The sequence below is a fragment of the Mobula birostris genome, chromosome 2, assembly GCF_030028105.1.
Source record: "Mobula birostris isolate sMobBir1 chromosome 2, sMobBir1.hap1, whole genome shotgun sequence".
NCBI classification, from domain to species: Eukaryota; Metazoa; Chordata; class Chondrichthyes; order Myliobatiformes; family Myliobatidae; genus Mobula; species Mobula birostris.
This window is the reverse complement of record NC_092371.1, coordinates 134,533,408-134,553,521: the sequence shown is the minus strand read 5'-3', so window position 1 is coordinate 134,553,521 and position 20,114 is coordinate 134,533,408. Positions and strand designations below refer to the sequence as shown.

Sequence of the window (20,114 nt, the reverse complement as noted above, 5' to 3'; positions counted from 1 at the left end):
AGAGGAGGAGGAATGTTTGTGTTTAGGAAGAGTTCCTCAATCAAGTATTAAAGGGGAGAGCATCTAGGAAATGGTAATTCTCATTTAGTGCAGTTTTCAATCCACAAATAAACTTTAGATCATGTGTCCATGCCAACACAGACCTATTATTTTAATTTCTGTAACGTCAACTCTAGCCTCAGCAGATCTGCCACTAAAATTCTCATCCCTACCAGTGTTACTTCTAGACATGAAAATTCATGCCCACATCCCATTTCTGCCTGTCCTTCCGTCCTTTTCCTCTATAAACTTTTGTTTGAAACTTTGCTGGAATTCACCTAATAGATCCTTTAAACTCTTGCAGGGTTAGCTCCTCCTCGATCACTTTTCATCTCAGTATAATTTTTTACTAAGATTGTAATCTTAAATGTAGTTTGTGGTAGATCCTCTTCCCTTAATTTTTTTGGTAACAGAAGTCAACCAAATTATATGATAACCTCTCAGGAGTTTCCTTGTTGAGAAGAAAAGCCCTTTTCTCTTGTCTTTCCACTGTTTTATAAACAATTAACTGCTCTGTTTATTTTCAGCTGTTTGAAACAGCCAGAGTTCGTCATGGACTGATGACACTGGGTCCTAGTGGTTCTGGAAAGACTTGCGTAATTCGCATCCTAATGCAAGCAATGACTGAATGTGGAGCCCCTCATCGGGAGATGCGCATGAATCCCAAGGCTATTACTGCTCCACAGATGTTTGGCCGATTGGATACTGCAACAAATGACTGGACTGATGGAATCTTCTCAACTCTTTGGAGGAAATCCATCAAAGCAAAAAAAGGTTACTGCAGTCTTGAAACTCAGTCAAAAGTTTTGCATTTTTATGAAAATAGAATGATAGATAATTTTTGATTTATTGTGAGTTGGGCAATTATAAATGGACAAGTAACCTATTTTGCAAGGTTACTGACCTTGGAGAGATGGCGAAAATCTGGCCCAGTCTTCTGAATGATTACTTTAGCAACATATTACAAACTTTAATTACATTTGATATCATAGGGATAAATCATGCATAGATGAAATTTTTTCACCAACAAAATGTACTTAGGTCAATAGAATTTCATAACAGTATTTTATATAAAATTATTAACCACAGATTGTGGATGGTACTGACAATTCCCTCATTTATCGACTACCGCTGCTTACCCCTGAACTAAGGGACCACTAGAGAGTCAACAACATTGGTGGGTCTGGAGTCACATATACACCAGACTGGAAAAAATACATTATTGAACTACATGGGTCTATAATAATGTAGTAGTTCTAATTTTATTCTGAACAACTCTAAAATTACATGTTTATTTAATTACTTTACGTCCCAGATGGGGCTGAAAGTTATGTGTTTATTTCAAAGGGCTAAAACTCTATCTACTAGTTTAGTAGGTTAACTTGTGGGACTATTATTGGATCAGGAAGCCATCTGAGCACTTCCTCACAGTCCTATATGATAGTTCATTCATATTTTACTTCAAAATTTTAAATGATCTAAATGCTATATTTAAATACATTTATTGAAATAGCATGACATAAGACAGGAAAAGTGGAGAACTGAACATTCAAGTACTCATGATGTGAACTTGAACATTCCAGAACGTGCATGACTATGGTTTTCCATCTAACTAATAGTATACTTTCTAACAAAGTACTTACCACAGATAGTGTGTCTGTTGGGACAGCCTGGCTCCTATGACACTCCTGGGAGCTGTTGAAAATAGGCGCAGGGATTGCATTGTAAAAGTATATTTTTATTGTCTTTTCTGGTTGGTTGTCACTGGTATGGCCTACATTGTCTTTGAACTGCACAGTCTTTTCAAATTGAACATCATTGCAGTGGACCTGGAACCCTCATGAGACCAGGGAGCAGTAGCAAGCCATTAACAAGCCGGGTAGAATGTTATGAAAATAAGGAAGTTTTGTGGTATGATGATGTGACTGCCAGCAGTCAATATCCATCCCTGACTAGTCACATTGAGGTGGTGATGAGCTATTTCTTGAACCACTGTAGTTCTTCTGGTGAGGGTCCTTAATCAGCTTCAGGACAATATTGAAGAAAAAGCAAATCTAAATGGTATGTGACATGGAGGAAACTTGTAGATAGTGATATTTCCAGTTACTGACTGCTCTCTTCCTTCTTGAAGTTTTCAAATGTACTGTTGAAGAAACATTGGCAAATTGTTGCAGTTCAGTTTGTAAATGGTATTCACTGCAACCAGGATGTCTACTTGAGAACAAAAGAAATGTTTTGGATAATGTGTACATGGAGGTATCGACCTGAAATGTCGACTGACCTTTCCTGTCTGCAGATGTTGCCTGACCTGCTGAGATCTTTCAGCAATTTCTTTTTTGCTTTAGAATAATGTGGTTGTGCTGTTGGAACTGTACTCATCTACGAGTGTGGAGAGTATTAGAAGGGACAAATTTATCTGGTAAATTAGTTAAAATCACAGTTTGCAGAAGTATGATAATAAGCTCCTTTATTCTTAGATTACTCAACAACTGAATTTTATTTTCACAGTGATTGCAATTACAGTGATGTAGTTAATTCTCACCAAATTTTAAGCTTCACCAAACGTTAATTATAAACTAAATCCTCTGTGAAGTCATTGTATTTCTATGTGAATATGGCTTTTTATACTGAAATCTTCTAAAAACCTAATAAATGTCTGAACTTTACAGATTAATAATGCCAATATTTGATCTTTTTTACATCCTTTTGTGGTGTTTAAAATATGGTTCCTAGGTGAGAATATCTGGATCGTTCTGGATGGCCCAGTGGATGCTATTTGGATAGAAAATTTAAATTCTGTACTGGATGACAATAAGACCTTAACACTGGCTAATGGTGACCGTATTCCAATGGCTCCTTCTTGCAAATTATTGTTTGAAGTACACAACATTGAGAATGCATCTCCAGCCACAGTGTCCAGGATGGGGATGGTCTACATCAGCTCTTCTGCTCTCAGTTGGAAGCCAATTTTAAAGGTAGTGGCCTCAATATATATAAACACTGTGCTTTTGAAGTTCAATGAATATCTATGACACTTAAGGAATGTGTTTAAATTATCTGTTTGCCTTCCTATAAGAACTTTAATTTCTAGTCCATTATTGAACTATTTCTTCATAGAGGTATAATTGTTGCGATTGCAGTTTTAGATCTGTTGTGGAGGTTTGGATAGGTGAGGTTTGTATCCACTGGAATTTAAGAGTTAAAGATAGCTTGATTGAAGTGTATAAGATCTTGAGGACTCAGGGTGGACATGGAGAGGACGTTTACTCATGTGGGAGAATCTAAAACTAGAGATCTTTTTAGGAACAAGGGGATGCCCAATTAAAGTGAAGTGAGGTGACTTTCATCATGAATCTAATGGAACTTTCTTTTTCAAGGGACAGTGGATGCAGACTCAATGGACAATTTTAAGGCAGAATTAGATACATTCTTGATAAGCAAAGACTTGGATGAGCATGCAGAATTGATTTATAATAAGATGAGTCTATAATTTTCTAAAAAAGAAATGATGGATTCCAGTTGTTTGGGACATTGGGACCAGTACATTTTGGCTGAATTAAGTGGCTGCCCCAAATAGCTGGTTTTGTGGAACTGTTTGAAACGGTAGAATAAAGACACACTACTGTTTAACTGAGTAAAAAAAAATTGCATTTAAATGAAATACGAAACAAATGAGAACAGTACCAATACTATTACAGTACTATAACTGTATTAGTTCCTAATAGTTATCAATGGAGGAATTCATCCAGTGTATGCTGCCATTTTCTATTGATTGACTGATAATGAACAAAAGCAGCATGGACACCTAATGCCTGCATACAATGCTTTAGATGATTGCATCCTCCAGATCTTGATCTTCATTGTAACATCCAAGATGATTGTCGATACCTTAAAATTCTTCATAGCTCCTAATTTGTTGAAGCAGTGAAATTGTTCCATTTTCATTCCCGCCTATTTCTGGCATCTCCAAGCCTGAATACTTGAAATTGCAGTGAGCAAAACTGTTCTGAATTGTCTTGGCGCTTATATCGCCAACTATCAGTGACAAAAAGCACTGCTATTAGAACACAAGTACACACAACTGATGCTATTTAGAAGTTGTTTGCTCTAAGCATGGTGTAGTGTCTAACAGCCACACAAGTGCATGCGATTGACATTAGTTAGAAATTGTTCGGCAACAGACTCCTGTTCCAATTAAGTGGCATAGTGTCCCAAATAAACAAAGTGAATCCCAGCTATTTTCTCGATTAGTTTTTGTTCCTTAAGAGTTGACCCAAATAAGCAGCTGCCCGGATTAATTGAAAGCCAAGTTAACTGGATTCCACTGTCCCTATTTTCTTTTGTTCTTTTCAAAGTGAATAACTCACTTTTCCACCGGAGACTTCCTTACTCACTTAAATAAACTATCTCAATTTCTTTACAACTTATTTTGCTCCTTCTTCACTGCTTAACTTCCGAGCTAATTGTGTCATATTGCAAATTGGAATACTTTACACTGCGTCATTAATATAATTGTAAATTGATAAAATCCAAGAACTTAACTATGTAACTATCTGCCTGAAAATGCCTTGTATATTCCTGTTCTAGTTTCTGATTATTATTCAGTCCTCTATCCATGTTAGTATATTACCCAAAATTCCAGGAGGCTTTATTGTGGGTAATAAACTTCAGTGTAGTTTCTCAGCAGAACTGTTCTGAAAGTTTAAAGGTACTACATCCACTTAGTTTCTAAGCCTTCTTATTATGCAGCTTACAAGAATTATCTTCCTTTTCATGAAATCATGTTGTTATAAAATCTAGGCAGCAATGTGAGACTGTTAATATCATTTTTTTGTTATGGTCCATTATTCTCCTGATTTGCTTAAATTATGGATCTCATACTATCATCAAGAAAATTGAAGACCCTATTTAATCTTTTAAAGGAAATTTTAATGAATATTGGGAGCTGAGACAGAGACAGACTTATGGAGAAAGCTGGTGCAATATTCCACCCAGTGTTTATGCTGCTGAGTGCATGCCTCTGCACTGATCATGGAATTCAGTCTTAGGCTGGGGACAAATTCAATTCTGCAGCTTGCTGCAGAATGGTCTACTGACTAAGCACAAAGCAAGTTAAACTAAGTTAAAATACAGTTAATCCTCACAAACAAATGGGAGAAATTAACTGTTAAGAGAAAATTAAGTGGGATTTTTTTTAACAATGTAAGATAAATAAGTGTGTATGCTTTTTCAGTTTTCTACCTTTGACTTAAAAAGAAGCATTGTAGCGGTGTGCTACACACAGCACTAGAATAACCACACGGAGTCGGTGAGTTAGAGTTGCGATGAAAGAGACTTATTCAAACTTCGCGGCCTGCTTTTAAAGCCTTCCCATTCCCGCCCTCCCTGGGGCGGGATTGCTGTGGGGAATGCATATTCCCAGACCCTTTCCACGCGTGGGATTTTCCCCCTGCTGGTGAAGATGGCCTGGCGCCCTTTCTGGTGCCGGCCCTCTGCCTACGCGTGCTGTTGTGAGCCGGTTCGTGTGCGCTAGAAAGTGGGTCGCCACAGCATCATTTTTGCTTTTGAACAGATCCACACTTAATCTGGAATGTTTGTGAAAATCTTTGGATTTGACAGCTTTGACAGCCAGTGTGACAACAATAATAACTGTTAAAACATGTATCAGGATCAGAATCACTTTATTTCCTGTATGTGAAATATATCCCAGAGTTGATTGTGGTTCGGTGCCAAGCATAAGACACAGGACAGTACCATAACAGACAACAAAATAGCAACCAACGGTTTACAAGAAAATAGTCATGAACAGTCAACAATTAGCAGAGTGGTCACACCCGCAAAAAGCAATAATCAAACTTAAGTAAATGTGCACGTATGAACAGATTAAATAATTATCAACAGAACAAGGAAAGCAGGAAAGACCATTTAACAGGGACAGTTAGGGTATGACACATGAGTGAGTTTTGTTGAGAAGCTAGATAGCTACAGGAAACAAGTTTCATAGATGGTATGTAGTCCTTTTGGTGATGGACTTCTAGCATGTATCTTGGTGACTAGGTGACCGCTAGGGTGGGTGGAGTCAACAGTAATTTTTTAAGCTCTTTTCTTCACTCTTGCAATAAACAGATCTGTTAATATCGATAGCTGACAGCCAGTGATCTTCTCTGCTGAGTGGACCACTCGTTGCAACCTGGATTTGGCGAGGGAGGAGGTGGTGGGAAAACAAACGCTAATGGAGGTGGCCACAACACTGTCAATGACGTCTGAGTAAAAATTCATCAGGATACGCCCTGAGATGTTAAGTTTCCAAAGCTGGCATAGGAGAAACAATTCCTGCTGGGCTTTCCTGGTGATGAGTGATGAGTATATTTCTGAAGTTCCACAATTTCTGTCACTACAGTTGGCTTCAAATCACTGGGAACTGAGATTCTAGTTGAAAATTGTCTTCCGTGCCACAAAACAGAAACAGTGTGGTTAAGGCCAAAAAAAAAATGGTACTTGTAGAACAGCAGCAGAACAATAATTGTCTTGGATTACTTCTTGTTAAACCTAAGGATAACATTAACTATTATTGATGAATTAGTTGATAACTGTCTGTGCTTCACTACTTTTTAGTTTAGATACTGAGATTTGAATTACCCATCTTAATTATTCAGAAAATTCTGTTTTGACTTACAGGCTTGGTTAAACAAATGTCCCCCTCATGAAGCTGAGATTCTACAAGCCTTGTATAACAAAGCCTTTGAAGATAGTTATGTGTACATGAAATTAAACCTTTATCCAGTGATGGAGCTGTTGGAATGTAACTACATAAGGCAGGTTAGAACACTGACTAAAATGTCAGTTTTTTTATTTAGATATATTTTCATAATTTATCAAGTCAGGACTTCATCTGTTTGCAGCGTAATACAGTCAAATTACAGGCTGAAGACCCTTCATTAGAATTGGGTAGAAGACAACTGAAGCTTGTTAAGTTGCAGGGAAGATGAGGAGAGGACTATCTCAGATAGGGTAAAACCAAGGGAGAACCTGTAAACAAAGATATCTGGTCAATGAATGAATGGGAATAGTTAGGGAGTGTGAACATAGACAAAGATTAGTGCTGGAAAATGTTACTGAGATAGAAGATCAGCCATGACCTTGTCAAATGTGAAGCTGGCTTGAGGGGCTAAAATGTCTACTTTCAAAGCTTTTATACAAGTACAAGTTTTTGCATTTGTTGTTTCTATCCATGGCAATATTGAATGGTTTGGCCTCTGTACAGGTCTACACATCTGAGGATACCTTCCCTTCTATTTTGTTGCATCATCACCGGTTAAATAAGATAGAATGAAAATAATTCAAAGCTGAGACATTCTGTGTTATTAGAACTGTATTAGGCATTCCTATGGCCACTAAGATATTGAATGCATAGGGTCATAGAAAAGTCAAAGAGCACTACAGCACAGAAATAGACCTTCGGCCCATCTAGTCCTGCCAAACTATTTATCTGCCTAATCCCATGGACCATAGCCCTCTATACCCCTCCCATCCATGTAACTATCAAAATCTCTTTTGTGTTGAAAATTGAACCCAAATCCACCATTCCTGTTGGCAGCTCATTTCACACTCACCACCCCTCTGAGTGAAAAAGTTCCCCTCATGTTCCCCTTAAACATTTCACCTTTTAGCTTGAACCCATGACCCCCAGTTCTAGTCTCACTCAACCTTAGTGGAAAAATCTAAAGTCCATGCCAATAATGTCTACTACCTTTCTTTCATCAACTTTCCTGGTAATTTCCTCAACAAAATCTATGAGATTGGTTAGACACTACTTCCCAATGTGACCATTCCTAATCAGTCCCTGTCTATCCAAATATTTATATATCCAGCGCCTTAGAATACCTTCCAATAATTTTCCCACTACTCATGTCAGGCTGACTGGCCTTTAATATTCTGTCTTCTTCTTAGAGACTTTCTTAAACATCGGAATAACATTAGTTATCCTCCAGTCCTCTGGCAACTCACCCATGGGTAAGGAAGTTTTAAGTAACTCTGCTAGGGCCCCTGCAATTTCTGCATTAGACTTCCACAGGGTCCGAGGCAACACCTTCTCAGGCCCTGGGAATTTATCCACCCTCATTTGCCTCAAGGTAGCAAGCACTTGCTCCTCTGTAATCTGTATAGAGTCCACGACTTTGTTGCTGCATTGCCTCACATCTAAATTCTGTGTCCATCTCCTGAATAATTACAGATGCAAAATATTCATTGAAGATCGCCCCCATCTCTTTTGCCTCCATGCACAGATTACCACTCTGATCTTCTAGAGGACCAGTTTTGTCCCTTGATAAAATTTTGTTCAATATATCTGTAGAAAGCCTTAGGATTGTTTATTTGTTTGTTGAGATACAAACGTGGAATGGGCCTTTCTGGCCCCTTGAGCCACGCCACCCAGCAATCCTCACCTTGTCTGCTAGAGCAACCTCATGTCTTCTTTTAGCCCCCATGATTTCATCCTTAATTGTTCTCTTGCATTTCTTATACCCCTCAAGTACCTCATTTGTTCCTACCTACCTATACCTGCTATGCATCTCCTTCTTTTTCTTAACCAAGGCCTCAATATCTCTTCAAAACAAAAGTTTCTTAAACATGTTATCCTTGCCCTTTGTTCTGACAGGAGCATACAGACCTTGTACTCTCACACTTGCTAGATCCTTTCTGATACCATCAAAATTGATCTTTCTCCAATTTAGAATCTCAACCAAAGATCAGGCCTATTGTTTTTCATAATTACCTTGAAACTAATGACATTATGATCACTAGATGCAAAATGTTCCCGTACACAAACTTTAATCACCTGCCCTGCCTTATTTTCTAATAGGAGATCTACTATTATACTCTTTTTAGTTGGGACCTCAATTTACTGATTAAGAAGACTTACATGAACACTTTTGACAAACTCTTTCCCATCCATCCTCTTTACAATATGTGTCTCTCAGTCAATATGTGGAAAGTTAAAGTCACCTATTATCACAATCTTAAGTTTCTTGCAATAGTCTGCGATCTCTACAAACTTGCTCCTCTCAATCCTGTAGATTGTCGTGTGGTCTATAATTTAATCCCATTAATGTATTCATGCCTTTCTTATTCCTCAGTTCTATCTGTAAATCCTTACTAGATGAGCTCTCAAGTCCATTGTGACTAAGCACTGCTGTGAGATTTTCCCTGGCTAGTAATGCCACCCTCCCCCTTAATCCCTCCCACTCTATCACGTCTAAAACAACAGAACCCCAGAATATTGAGCTGCCAGTCCGACCCCTCCTGCAACCAAGCCTCGCTAATGGCTACAATTTCATAATTCTACTTGTTGATGCTTGCCTTAAGCTCATCTGCCTTTCCTACAATAACTCCTTGCATTGAAATATACGCAGCTGAGTACATTAGCCCCACCATGCTCAATCTTTTGAATTCTGACCTTGTATGTAGGCTTAGCATCTTTCTCCTCAACCACTCCACTATCTGTTCTGGCTCTCTGTTTTCCACTTTTACAATTAGAGTGTGATGTAGCAAAACAATGTTCCAGAAGCAATTGGATAGCTCTTGCAGTATTATTTTCTCCTTAAGTGACTCCTTAAAAGTTATAAGTGGTTCCACTTTGGTTTTGTGGGATGTGAAGATGCCAATGAGGTCACTGGAGGAGCTGCAGACTCTTGCAGAGATGAGGCCAAAGAAGCCTGTTGGAGTAGGAAGATAGGGAGCATCTAAGGTGCTGCACTCCTTTGCCACTCACACAGGACTGCTCCCGGTGCATGGACTCAAGGTTCGCAGCATCACCCTGAATGCTCCTTTTTCATTTTGAGTTTTCATTAGTCAATGACTCCCAGGGGTTAGTGAGGATGTTGTGTTTATTCAAGATGTCTGTGAGCATATTCTTGAATATTTTTCTTCTTTCCACCTAGTAATATCTTTCTGTGGCAGAGGTCTTATTTCCAGTTCTATCACATGAAGATATTACCAGGTGGATAGAGGAAAAGAACAAAAAGGTGCTCGCAAAGCCTCACTGAAAAAGAAATGCATCATTTGCAGTGAATCTTGTGAATTCCTGTCCTGTGACAGCTCAAGTTGGATCGAATGAGAAGCTTGAATCCCTGCATGGGGAGCACCTATTCATCAAAATAGAAAATTGTCTTGGCATGTCCTTTTACAGAAAAATTAATCTCCCAAAGCACAGTATTCACAATATTCAACTAGCAATAAACTACTCACTGATTCTCATCTTGGGATTTGAACAACTTCAGATCTCACATTTCATTTGGTCCAAATATGGGAGTGCATTTCAGTGACTACTTTGTCTTGACAAGTGTTCCATGTTGTGTATTGAGTTGTGAATCCTTGTTCTTAATTTTTTTGAACAATGTAACTGATATGCTTGTACTGTACTTTAGAAGGAAGTCAACAAACTTCTAAAATATCTTTTACAGTATTAATATCTCATTGTAAGAGACAGGCAATGTTTAAATGAGGATTCATTCACAATTCATCATCCTTCCTCTAGTCAATTACCCTTCTAGATGGTTTGCTGGATTCTGGAGTGACTATTACTGAAGTGCATCTGGAGCGTATCTTTGTATTTGGACTTATGTGGAGTGTTGGTGCCCTACTGGAAGGCGAGAGCAGAATTAAACTTGAGAAATTTTTACGAAGCCATAACAGCAAACTTGACTTACCTATTATTCCTGCAGATGCCAATGAAACCATATTTGAGTATCTTGTTAATCAGAAAGGTAAGAAAGATTAAATTATATTCTGTATACGTTTTCTTATTATTTTGCAGGATCAGTAACAAGGGTGGCTTTTAATACCCACTTCAATTACCTTTGCAAAGGTGGTAGCTGATTTGTTTTGAACAACTACAGACCTTGTGGTGAAGGTACCGATATGGTGTTAAGTTGGAGTATTCAGATTTATGCACAATAATGCTGAACATAAGATACATTATGTTGTGTTTCTGTGCTATACATTCTATGTATTCAATGTACTATTAATAAAAGATATTGGTTAGAGCAATATCAATTTCCTTTGGAATATCAGAAATTTACCTGACAATTGTACCTAAACTCAGTGGCCATTTTATTAGTTATCTCCTGTGTATCTAATAAAGTGGTTACTGAGTGTATGTTCATGGACTTCCTGCTATAGCCCATCCACTTCAAGAATGCCTCCTACTTTGCCTCCATCTTCCACACTGCTCTCAAGTTTACAGAATCAGTTATATTATCAATGATATATGCTGTGAATTTTTTTTTTGTTTTGAAACAATGCAAGACAAAAGTTCCTATCAGTTACAAAAATAAACAAATCGTGGAGAAGATGAATAACAAGATAGTGTTCTTGGATTCATGGACTGTTCGTCAATCTGATGGTGGAGGGGAAGAAGCTGTTCCTAAAATGCTGAGTGTGGCTTTTCAGTCCACTGTACCCCTCCCCGTTGGTAATACAGGTTGAGTACCCCTTATTGAAAATTCCAAAATCCGAACACTTCTGAAATGCAAAGTGGAAAATTCCACAAGTCACTGGGAAGGATCCCAGGTGATGTGCAGGTCTCTGCACACCACTGACAGTTCTGAGAAGTGACACCACATATGTAGTGAACAGAAGTTAAAAAATAGGAAAACACTGCATTAAAGCAAAAAGTGAAGATCTTGATCGTATATTAAAAGAGTGGATTCATAAACTTCGGAGTGAACATATGCCGCTTAACGGTAAAGATCTATCACAAACTGGAAATTGAAGGTAATTGTGAATCTTCAGCAGGCTGGTTGCAGAAAGTTAAGAAAAGACATGGTATTAAATTTTAAAATTTTTAATTTTATCTTATTTAGCAATACAGCAAGGAGTAGGCCCTTCTGGCCCTTCGAGCCACACCACTCTGACAATCCCACAACCCCAACTAAACCTAACCTAATCACGAGACAATGTACAATGACCAATTAACCTACTTAGTACGTCTTTGCACTGTGGGAGGAAACCCAAGCACCCGGGGAAAACTCATGCATTCCATGGGGAGGACGTACAGAGACTCCTTATGGAATTGAGCTCTGAACTCCGGGAAGCCCTGGGCTGTAATAGCATCACACTATGTTACCATGGTGGTGATAAAGTGCCTGCAGATCATGAAGCAGCAGAGAAATTCACTGATGAGTTTGCCAGGATCATCACTGATGAAAATCAAACACACTGAACGGCTGCATCAGTAAATATTGTATACGTGATGCACAAGTGTAAGACAAAGACTGCTTACCGATAGCACATAAGTTCTGAGCTGGTGATCCCAAGCTATCTCATTATATCTTCCAAACTCTGAAAAAATCCAAAGTCCAAAACACTTCCAGTCCCAAGCCTCAGATAAGAGGTGCTCAACCTGTAATGAGAAGGAGGTGTGTCCCGGATAGTGAGGGTCGTTTATGATGTTTGCTGCTTGGGGCACTGCCTCGTGAAGATGTCTTCAATAGGAAGGAGGGTTGTTCCCCGTAATGGAGGTGGCTGAGTCCACAACCCCTTACTGCCTCTTGTGATCCTGTAGACTGGAGGCTCCAAAATAGGCTGTGATGCAACCAGTCAGAATGCTCTCCACAATATATTTTTATAAAACAATAAATCCAGGGACAGTTTGAGAGATATCTTACTAGAAGCCTGAGATAATTTAGCTTTAGGACTGAACCACAGCTTAACTCTCTTGTTGAAAAGTTGTTTGTCTTTTTTGTTTTTTGCTTCTTGCTTCAGGTGAATGGGAGAACTGGAAAATATGGGTCCAAGAGTATCTCTACCCAGCTGATAGAGAGCCAGACTATAATTCAATTCTAGTACCAAATGTTGACAATATCAGGACTAACTTCCTTGTAGATACCATAGCAAAGCAGTATAAGGTGAGTGCATAATAATTTTTGTAATATCATGGCTGTAAAGAATGCTCATGGAAGGTCTGGCATTGTGCTGTTAGCTTGTTTATATATAATCCTCACTGATTTGCATGGTTAATGTGCATATTAGGAGTTAGAATGAGGCTGGTGGAGCTGTTGCTTCACAGTTTACAGGTTCAGTCCTGACCTGTGGTGCCGTCTGAGTAACTGAATGAGTTTCCTCCCAACTTCCAAAGACACGTGTGTGTGTGTGTGTGTGTTGGGGGGGGTGGTTAATTGGCTACAAAAAACTCCACCAGTGGAGAGAATGGATTTAATCTGGGTTGATGTAATAGTTCATGAAATTTGGGAAGAATAACATGGGATTAGTGTAAACGCCTTGCTTGGTGTTCACTCTAGACTTGGTGGGCTAACGGATATATTTCTGTGCTATGGTGCTGTGACAGTCAATGACATACCTCTGTTGCCTGAGGCATAAAATATAAGAACTTTGCCGTATTTGCCTTCCCCAAATACTCGGAGTGAATTGCATTTTACTATTTAAACTAGTTTGGCAGGGGGTGAACCAGAGCACCAAGTCAGAAAGTGGAGAGGAGAGGAAGGGAGATGTCAGGGCCAGTAAAAAAAGGCAGGAGCAAAGTGATAGATACAGTGGGTTGGATAATTATGAGAGTATTAGGCAGAAACTAGGGAGAGTTAATTGGGAACAGCTGATTTTGGGCAAGTCCACTTCTGACATGTGGAGGGTGTTTAAAAACCAACTGCACAGAGAACAGGATGGGTATAGCAAGGTAAGAGAACGTTGCATGTTTGAAGAAGTAATGAATTTAGTCAAGAAAGAAAAGGAAAAGTATATAAAGCTTTGGAAGCTAGAATCAAACAGAACCCTTAAGGATTATAAAGAAAACAGAGAAAAAGCTCAAGAAGAAAATTAGAAAAGCCAGGAGGGGCCATGGAAAGTCCTTGGCAAATAGGATTAAAGAGAATCTCAAGGCATTCTATACATGTATCAAGAGCAAGAGGATAACTAGGGTGAGAGTAGGAATGCTCAAAGACAAAAGAGGGAACATTTGCTTGGATGCACCGGATATGAGTGAGGTACTTAATGAGTACTCTATTTAGTATTTATCACGGAGAAGGATGTGGAGTGTATTGAAATGCGGGCGTTTTGAGTTAAAGGAGAAGGTAATGTTGGGTGTCTGAAAGAGCATTTGGAGGATAATTCCCTGGGGCTGATGGGATATACCCCAGGTTATTGAGAGAGGCAAGAGAGGAGACTGCTGGGGCTTGACCAATCTCCTTGTCCACTCTAGCCACAGGAGAGGTCCCAGAGAATTGGCAAGTAGCTAATGTTGTTCCATTATTCAAGAAGGGAACTAGGGACTGTAGATCAGAGAGTCTCACGCCAGTGTAGGAGGTTACTGGAGAGAACTCAGGGATAGGTTTTAAGAACATTTTGAAGCCATGGCCTAATTAGGAAGAACCAGCATGTCTCTGTGCAGAGCAAGTTGTATCTTACTAACTTGATTGAGTTTTTTTGAAGAGGTAATGAGGGTGATTGACAATGTAGAGCTGTGGATGTTGCCTACATGGATTTTAGTAAGACATCTGACAAGGTCCCGCATGGGAGGCATTAGAAAATTAAGGTGCATGGGTTCCATGGTGAATTGGCCATTTGGATTCAGAGCTAGCTTGCCCCTAGAAGACAGGCTAGTGGTCAAAGGGATGTACTTTAGCTTGAAGATCTTTGATAAGTGGTGTTCCACAGGAATCTGTACTGAGACCTCTGCTGTTTGTGGTGTATATAAATGGCCTGGCTGAAAATGCAGATGGGTGGGTTAGCAAGTTTACAGATCATACAAAGATTGGTGATATTATAGGTAGCATAAATGACTGGCAAAAAATACATCAGCAGATAGATCGGTTGCAGATATGGGCAGAGAAATAGCAGATGGAGTTTAACCAGTCCAAATGTGAAGTGTTGCACTTTGGTAGGTCAAATGTGAAGAGGCAGAATACTGTTAAGGGCAAAACCCTTAACAGTGCTGATGATGAGAGGGGCCTTTGGGTCCAAGTTCATAGCCCTCTGAAAGTGACTACACAAATGATAGGATGATAGGCATGCTTGGCCTTTATTAGTCAAGGAACTGAGTTCAAAAGCCAGGGAGTTATGTTGCAACTTTATAAAACTCTAGTTAGGCCACATTTGGAGCATTGCAAACACGAGGAAATCTGCAGATGCTGGAAATTCAAGCAACACACACAAAAAATGCTGGTGAATGCAGCAGGCCAAGCAGCATCTATAGGAAGAGGTACAGTCGACGTTTCGGGCCGAGACCCTTTGTCAGGACTAACTGAAAGAAGAGATAGTAAGAGATTTGAAAGTGGGAGGGGAAGAGGGAGATCCGAAATGATAGGAGAAGACAGGAGGGGGAGGGATGGAGCCAAGAGCTGGAAAGTTTGATTGGCAAAAGGGATATGAGGCTGGAGAAGGGAGAGGATCATGGGACAGGACGCCTAGGGAGAAAGAAAGGGGGGGAACCCAGAGGATGGGCAAGGAGTTATAGTGAGAGGGATAGAGGGAGAAAAAAAGAGATTAAAAAAAGGGGTAAGTAAGTAAATAAATAAATAAGGGATGGGGTACGAAGGGGAGGTGGGGTATTAACAGAAATTAGAGAAGTCAGTGTTCATGCCATCAGGTCGGAGGCTACCCAGACGGAATATAAGGTGTTGTTCCTCCAACCTGAGTGTGGCTTCATCTTGACAGTAGAGGAGGCCGTGGATAGATATGTCAGAATGGGAATGGGACGTGGAATTAAAATGTGTGGCCACTGGGAGATCCTGCTTTCTCTGGCAGACAGAGTGTAGGTGTTCAGCGAAACGGTCTCCCAGCCTGCGTCGGGTCTTGCCAATATAAAGAAGGCCGCATTGGGAGCACCAGATGCAGTATATTACCCCAGCTGACTCACAGGTAAGGTGTCGCCTCACCTGGAAGGACTGTCTGGGGCCTTAATGGTGGTAAGGGAGGACGTGTAAGGGCATGTGTAGCACTTGTTCCACTTACAAGGATAAGTGCAGGGAGGGAGATCGGTGGGAAAGGATGGGAGGGGACGAATGGACAAGGGAGTCACCTAGGGAGCAATCCCTGCTGAAAACAGAGAGAAGGGGGGGAGGGAAAGATGTGCTTGGTGGTGGGATCCCGTTGGAGGTGGCGGAAGTTATGGAGAGTAATATGTTGGACCCAGAGGCTGGTCGGGTGGTAGGTGAGGACCAGGGGAACCCTATTCCTAGTGGGGTGGCGGGAGGATGGAGTGAGAGCAGATGTACGTGAAATGGGGGAGATGCGTTTAAGAGCAGAGTTGATAGTGGAGGAAGGGAAGCTCCTTTCTTTAAAAAAAGAGGACATCTCCCTCGTCCTGGAATGAAAAGCCTCATCCTGAGAACAGATGCGGCGGAGACGGAGGAATTGCGAGAAGGGGATGGCATTTTTGCAAGAGACAGTGTGGGAGGAGGAATAGTCCAGGTAGCTGTGAGAGTCCGTAGGCTTATAGTAGACATCAGTGGATAAGCTGTCTCCAGAGATAGAGACAGAGAGATCTAGAAAGGGGAGGGAGGTGTCGGAAATGGACCAGGTAAACTTGAGGGCAGGGTGAAAGTTGGAGGCAAAGTTAATAAAGTCACGAGCTCAACATGCGTGCAGGAAGCAGCGCCAATGCAGTCGTCGATGTAGCGAAGGAAAAGTGGGGGACAGATACCAGAATAGGCACGGAACATAGATTGTTCCACACAGTTCTGGTCGCCCCATTATAGGAAGGATGTCGAGGTTTTGGAGAGGGTGCAGAAAAGGCTTTCCAGGATGCTGCCTGAATTAGAGAGTGTTTTGTTTGTTCCTGATAAAAGACAAACTTAGCGTGCTTAAAAACAAATACACCCTTACTCGGGACACTCCAGCTTCTGACCTCAGTTCAACACAGGCTTGTGCTCCAATGTCAGTCTGGTTCTGGGTGAACCACCCGCATTGCCCACTGGGAACAGAAATGCTTTATTATGTACACACGTAAAACGCAGAGGGCATGTGCTGTAACAAGAGGTTGAACAAACTTGAGTTGTTTTCTCTGGAGTGGCTGAGACTGACGGGAGATGTGACAGTAGTTTATAAGATTATGAGAGGCATAGATCAAGTGGACGGGCAGTATCCTTTTCTCAGGATTGAAATGTCTAATACCAGAGGGCATGCATTTAAGGTGAGAGGGGATAATTTCAAAGAAGATGTGAGGGGCAGTTTTTTTATATAAAGATTGGTTGGTGCCTGGAATGCACTGCCTGGGGTGGTGATGGAGGCTGATACTTTGGCAACTTTTAAAAGATGTTCAGATAGGCACATGAATGTGAGGAAAGAGGAAGGATATGGATATTGTGCAACAGAAGAGATTAGTTTAGTTAGCCATTTGATTAATAATTTAATTGGTTTGGCACAACATTGTAGGCTGAAGGGCCTGTTCCTGTGCTGGACTGTTCTATGTTCTGTTTATGTGTCCATCTAACCCATCCGTTCATATCTTCTTGCAATAGAATTTAACAAATCTTAATTGTTCCTCCTATCTTTAAGCATATCACATGAATTGTTCCCTCTTCATTTAAGGCCATCACATTTGTATGTAATATGGATAGCAAAAGGCCTGCAGTAAGCATTGCAGAATCACACTTCATGTAATCCATGACTCACAAAATCACCAGTTAAGCATTATCCTTTGTTTTCAGCCATCTTGGTAGATGCCACCAAGATTGGGGGTGTAGTGGACAGCGAAGAAGACTATCGTGGTTTACAGTGGGATCTGGACCAGCTAGAAAAATGGGCTGGGAAATGGCAGATGGAATTTAATTCAGACAAGTACAAGGTGTTGCATTTTGGTAGGACCAACCACAGTAGGTCTAACCCACTGAACGGTAGAGCACTGAGGAGTGCGGTAGAACAAAGGGGTCTGGGAATACAGGTCCATAATTTGTTGAAAGTGGTGTCACAGATAGATAGGGTTGTAAGAAATGCTTTTGGTGCATTGGCCTTCATAAATCAATGTATTGAGTACAGGAGATGGGACATTATGTTGAAGTTGTGTAAGACGATGGTGAGGCCTAATTTGGAGTACTATGTGCAGTTTAGGTCACCTACCTACAGGAAAGATGTAAATAAGATTGAAAGAGTACAGAGAAAATTTACAAGGATGTTGCCAGGTCTAGAGGACCTGAAGTTATAAGGAAAGATTGAATAGATTAGGACTTTATTCTTTGGAACACAGAAGATTGAGAGGAGAATTGATAGAGGTATACAAAAATTATGAGGGGTATAGATAGAGTAAAAGTAAGCAGGCATTTTCTAATGAGGTTGGATGGGACTACAGCTAGAGGTCATAGGTTAAGGGTGAAAAGTTTAAGGGGAACATGAGGTGAAACTTGTTCATTCAGATGGTCATGAGAGTGTGGAACGAGCTGGCAGTATAAATAGTGCGTGCAAGCTTGATTACAACATTTAAGAGAAGTTTGGATAGTTACATGCGCAGGGAAATTCCAGGCTGCTTTTAGAGTAAGTTACATGGTTGGCATAACATTGTGGGCTGAAGGGCCTGTAATGTGCTGTAGATTTCTATGTTCTGTGTACATGGATGGCAGAGGTATGGAGGACTATGGTCCCAGTGCAAGTTGGTGGGAGTAGGCAGTTTAAATGGTTTTGGTTTGGACTAGATGGGCCAAAGGGACTGTTTCTGTGCTGTACTTTCTGTGACTATAATTGAGTCCTGTTTGGTCTTTTTCTTCCTTAATTAGTCATTTGGGACTTGCTAAATAAAAGTAATGCCTCCAAAGCTAAACTGCCATGGATGTTGAGGAATATACGCAGAGGACAACGCAGAAAATAAACCCTAGAGCAGTGGACCCCAACCTCCGGGCTGCGAAGCATGCAGTGGTGCAGTGGTAGCTGGGACGCACCCAGCATATCTTTAAGAAAAAAGCCGGAATAAACAAGTTAATTAATTAGGTGCTGCCTGGTACCACTGCACCCCTACATGCTTCGCGGCCCGGTATCGGTCCACGGCCCGGAGGTTGGGGACCACTGCCCTAGAGAGTTTGGCATTGTAGAAAGTAATCCTTAGCAGACCATATGTAGACTTCACACATGCAAGATCTGGCTTCCCATATCAGCCTGTAATACAAAGTACCAGTGTAAGATATGTAACTGAAGAATCCGATACATTCTGCTATTAGATGGCCACCCCTCCAAGCAGAGGAAATACAGACAACAAGTTTTAGGTTATATGACCATTAGTTTTGATTTTTTATTTCCTTCTCACCTTCCATGATGCATGTTTTATTTAACTTTTATTTTGCTTAAAGTACCCTTACCTTTTTCCTCCATGGTTTATCAAATGAAAATTATTTAGTAAATACATTTATATATTCCTGTCAGCAAGTTTAAAACAATGCATCTTAACTAGCGTTAAGCATAGACACATTGTAAATACTTACTGCCTTTAGGGATGTAGAAATCACCGTTAGTACTATAGAGGTGCAGAACAACCTCTTACCCCTCTGTTTTGAGTTTCCTAGCTGAACAAATTCCCAACGTTAGCATTCACTCTGTGCCACTGCTTTCTAAGTTAATATGAATACTTAAACATTATGGGAAGTGCTTCCTTAAATCTCAACAATTTAAATAATTGAAGTGTAAATATTTGGAGTGTACTGAATGGAAAATGAGAGTATTAGATCTTAATTCTGCAAAACCACCAGCAGGTAAAAATCACCTTTGGGAAGGTAATGCAGCTTTTTATCAACCTGGCTTGCCAGTGAAACTCTTAAGTTTTCAAAAGCAAAATAATGTGGGAAATACTGCTGGCAAATGAATTTTCTGGTTTGTTTTCGCAAACTCTGACAGGCAGTACTTCTGACTGGGGAACAAGGGACTGCAAAAACAGTCATGATTAAAGGTTATTTGAAGAAGTATGACCCAGAGGAACATCTGTCCAAATGTCTGAATTTCTCTTCTGCCACAGAGCCCTACATGTTCCAGGTAACATACAATTTAATAATAGGAATTACTAGTGAGCCCAATAGACCCAGAGCCTGTAAATAACTGTAAGGTATCTCCTTTTCTTCATCTTCAGTGCCTAAAGTATAGTGCCT

General features: G+C 40.3%; 1 protein-coding gene across 1 annotated transcript in view; it reads left to right on the top strand.

The window, feature by feature from the left end:
* LOC140210924 (dynein axonemal heavy chain 8-like) overlaps positions 1-20,114 on the top strand; it is a 504,855-nt gene that overhangs the window by 288,872 nt on the left and 195,869 nt on the right. The window contains exons 46-51 of the mRNA XM_072280194.1: positions 567-813; positions 2,773-3,014; positions 6,718-6,858; positions 10,574-10,802; positions 12,802-12,944; positions 19,867-20,001. Of these exons, the coding sequence (XP_072136295.1) occupies positions 567-813; positions 2,773-3,014; positions 6,718-6,858; positions 10,574-10,802; positions 12,802-12,944; positions 19,867-20,001 (1,137 nt within the window). The remainder of the gene's footprint in view (positions 1-566; positions 814-2,772; positions 3,015-6,717; positions 6,859-10,573; positions 10,803-12,801; positions 12,945-19,866; positions 20,002-20,114) is intronic.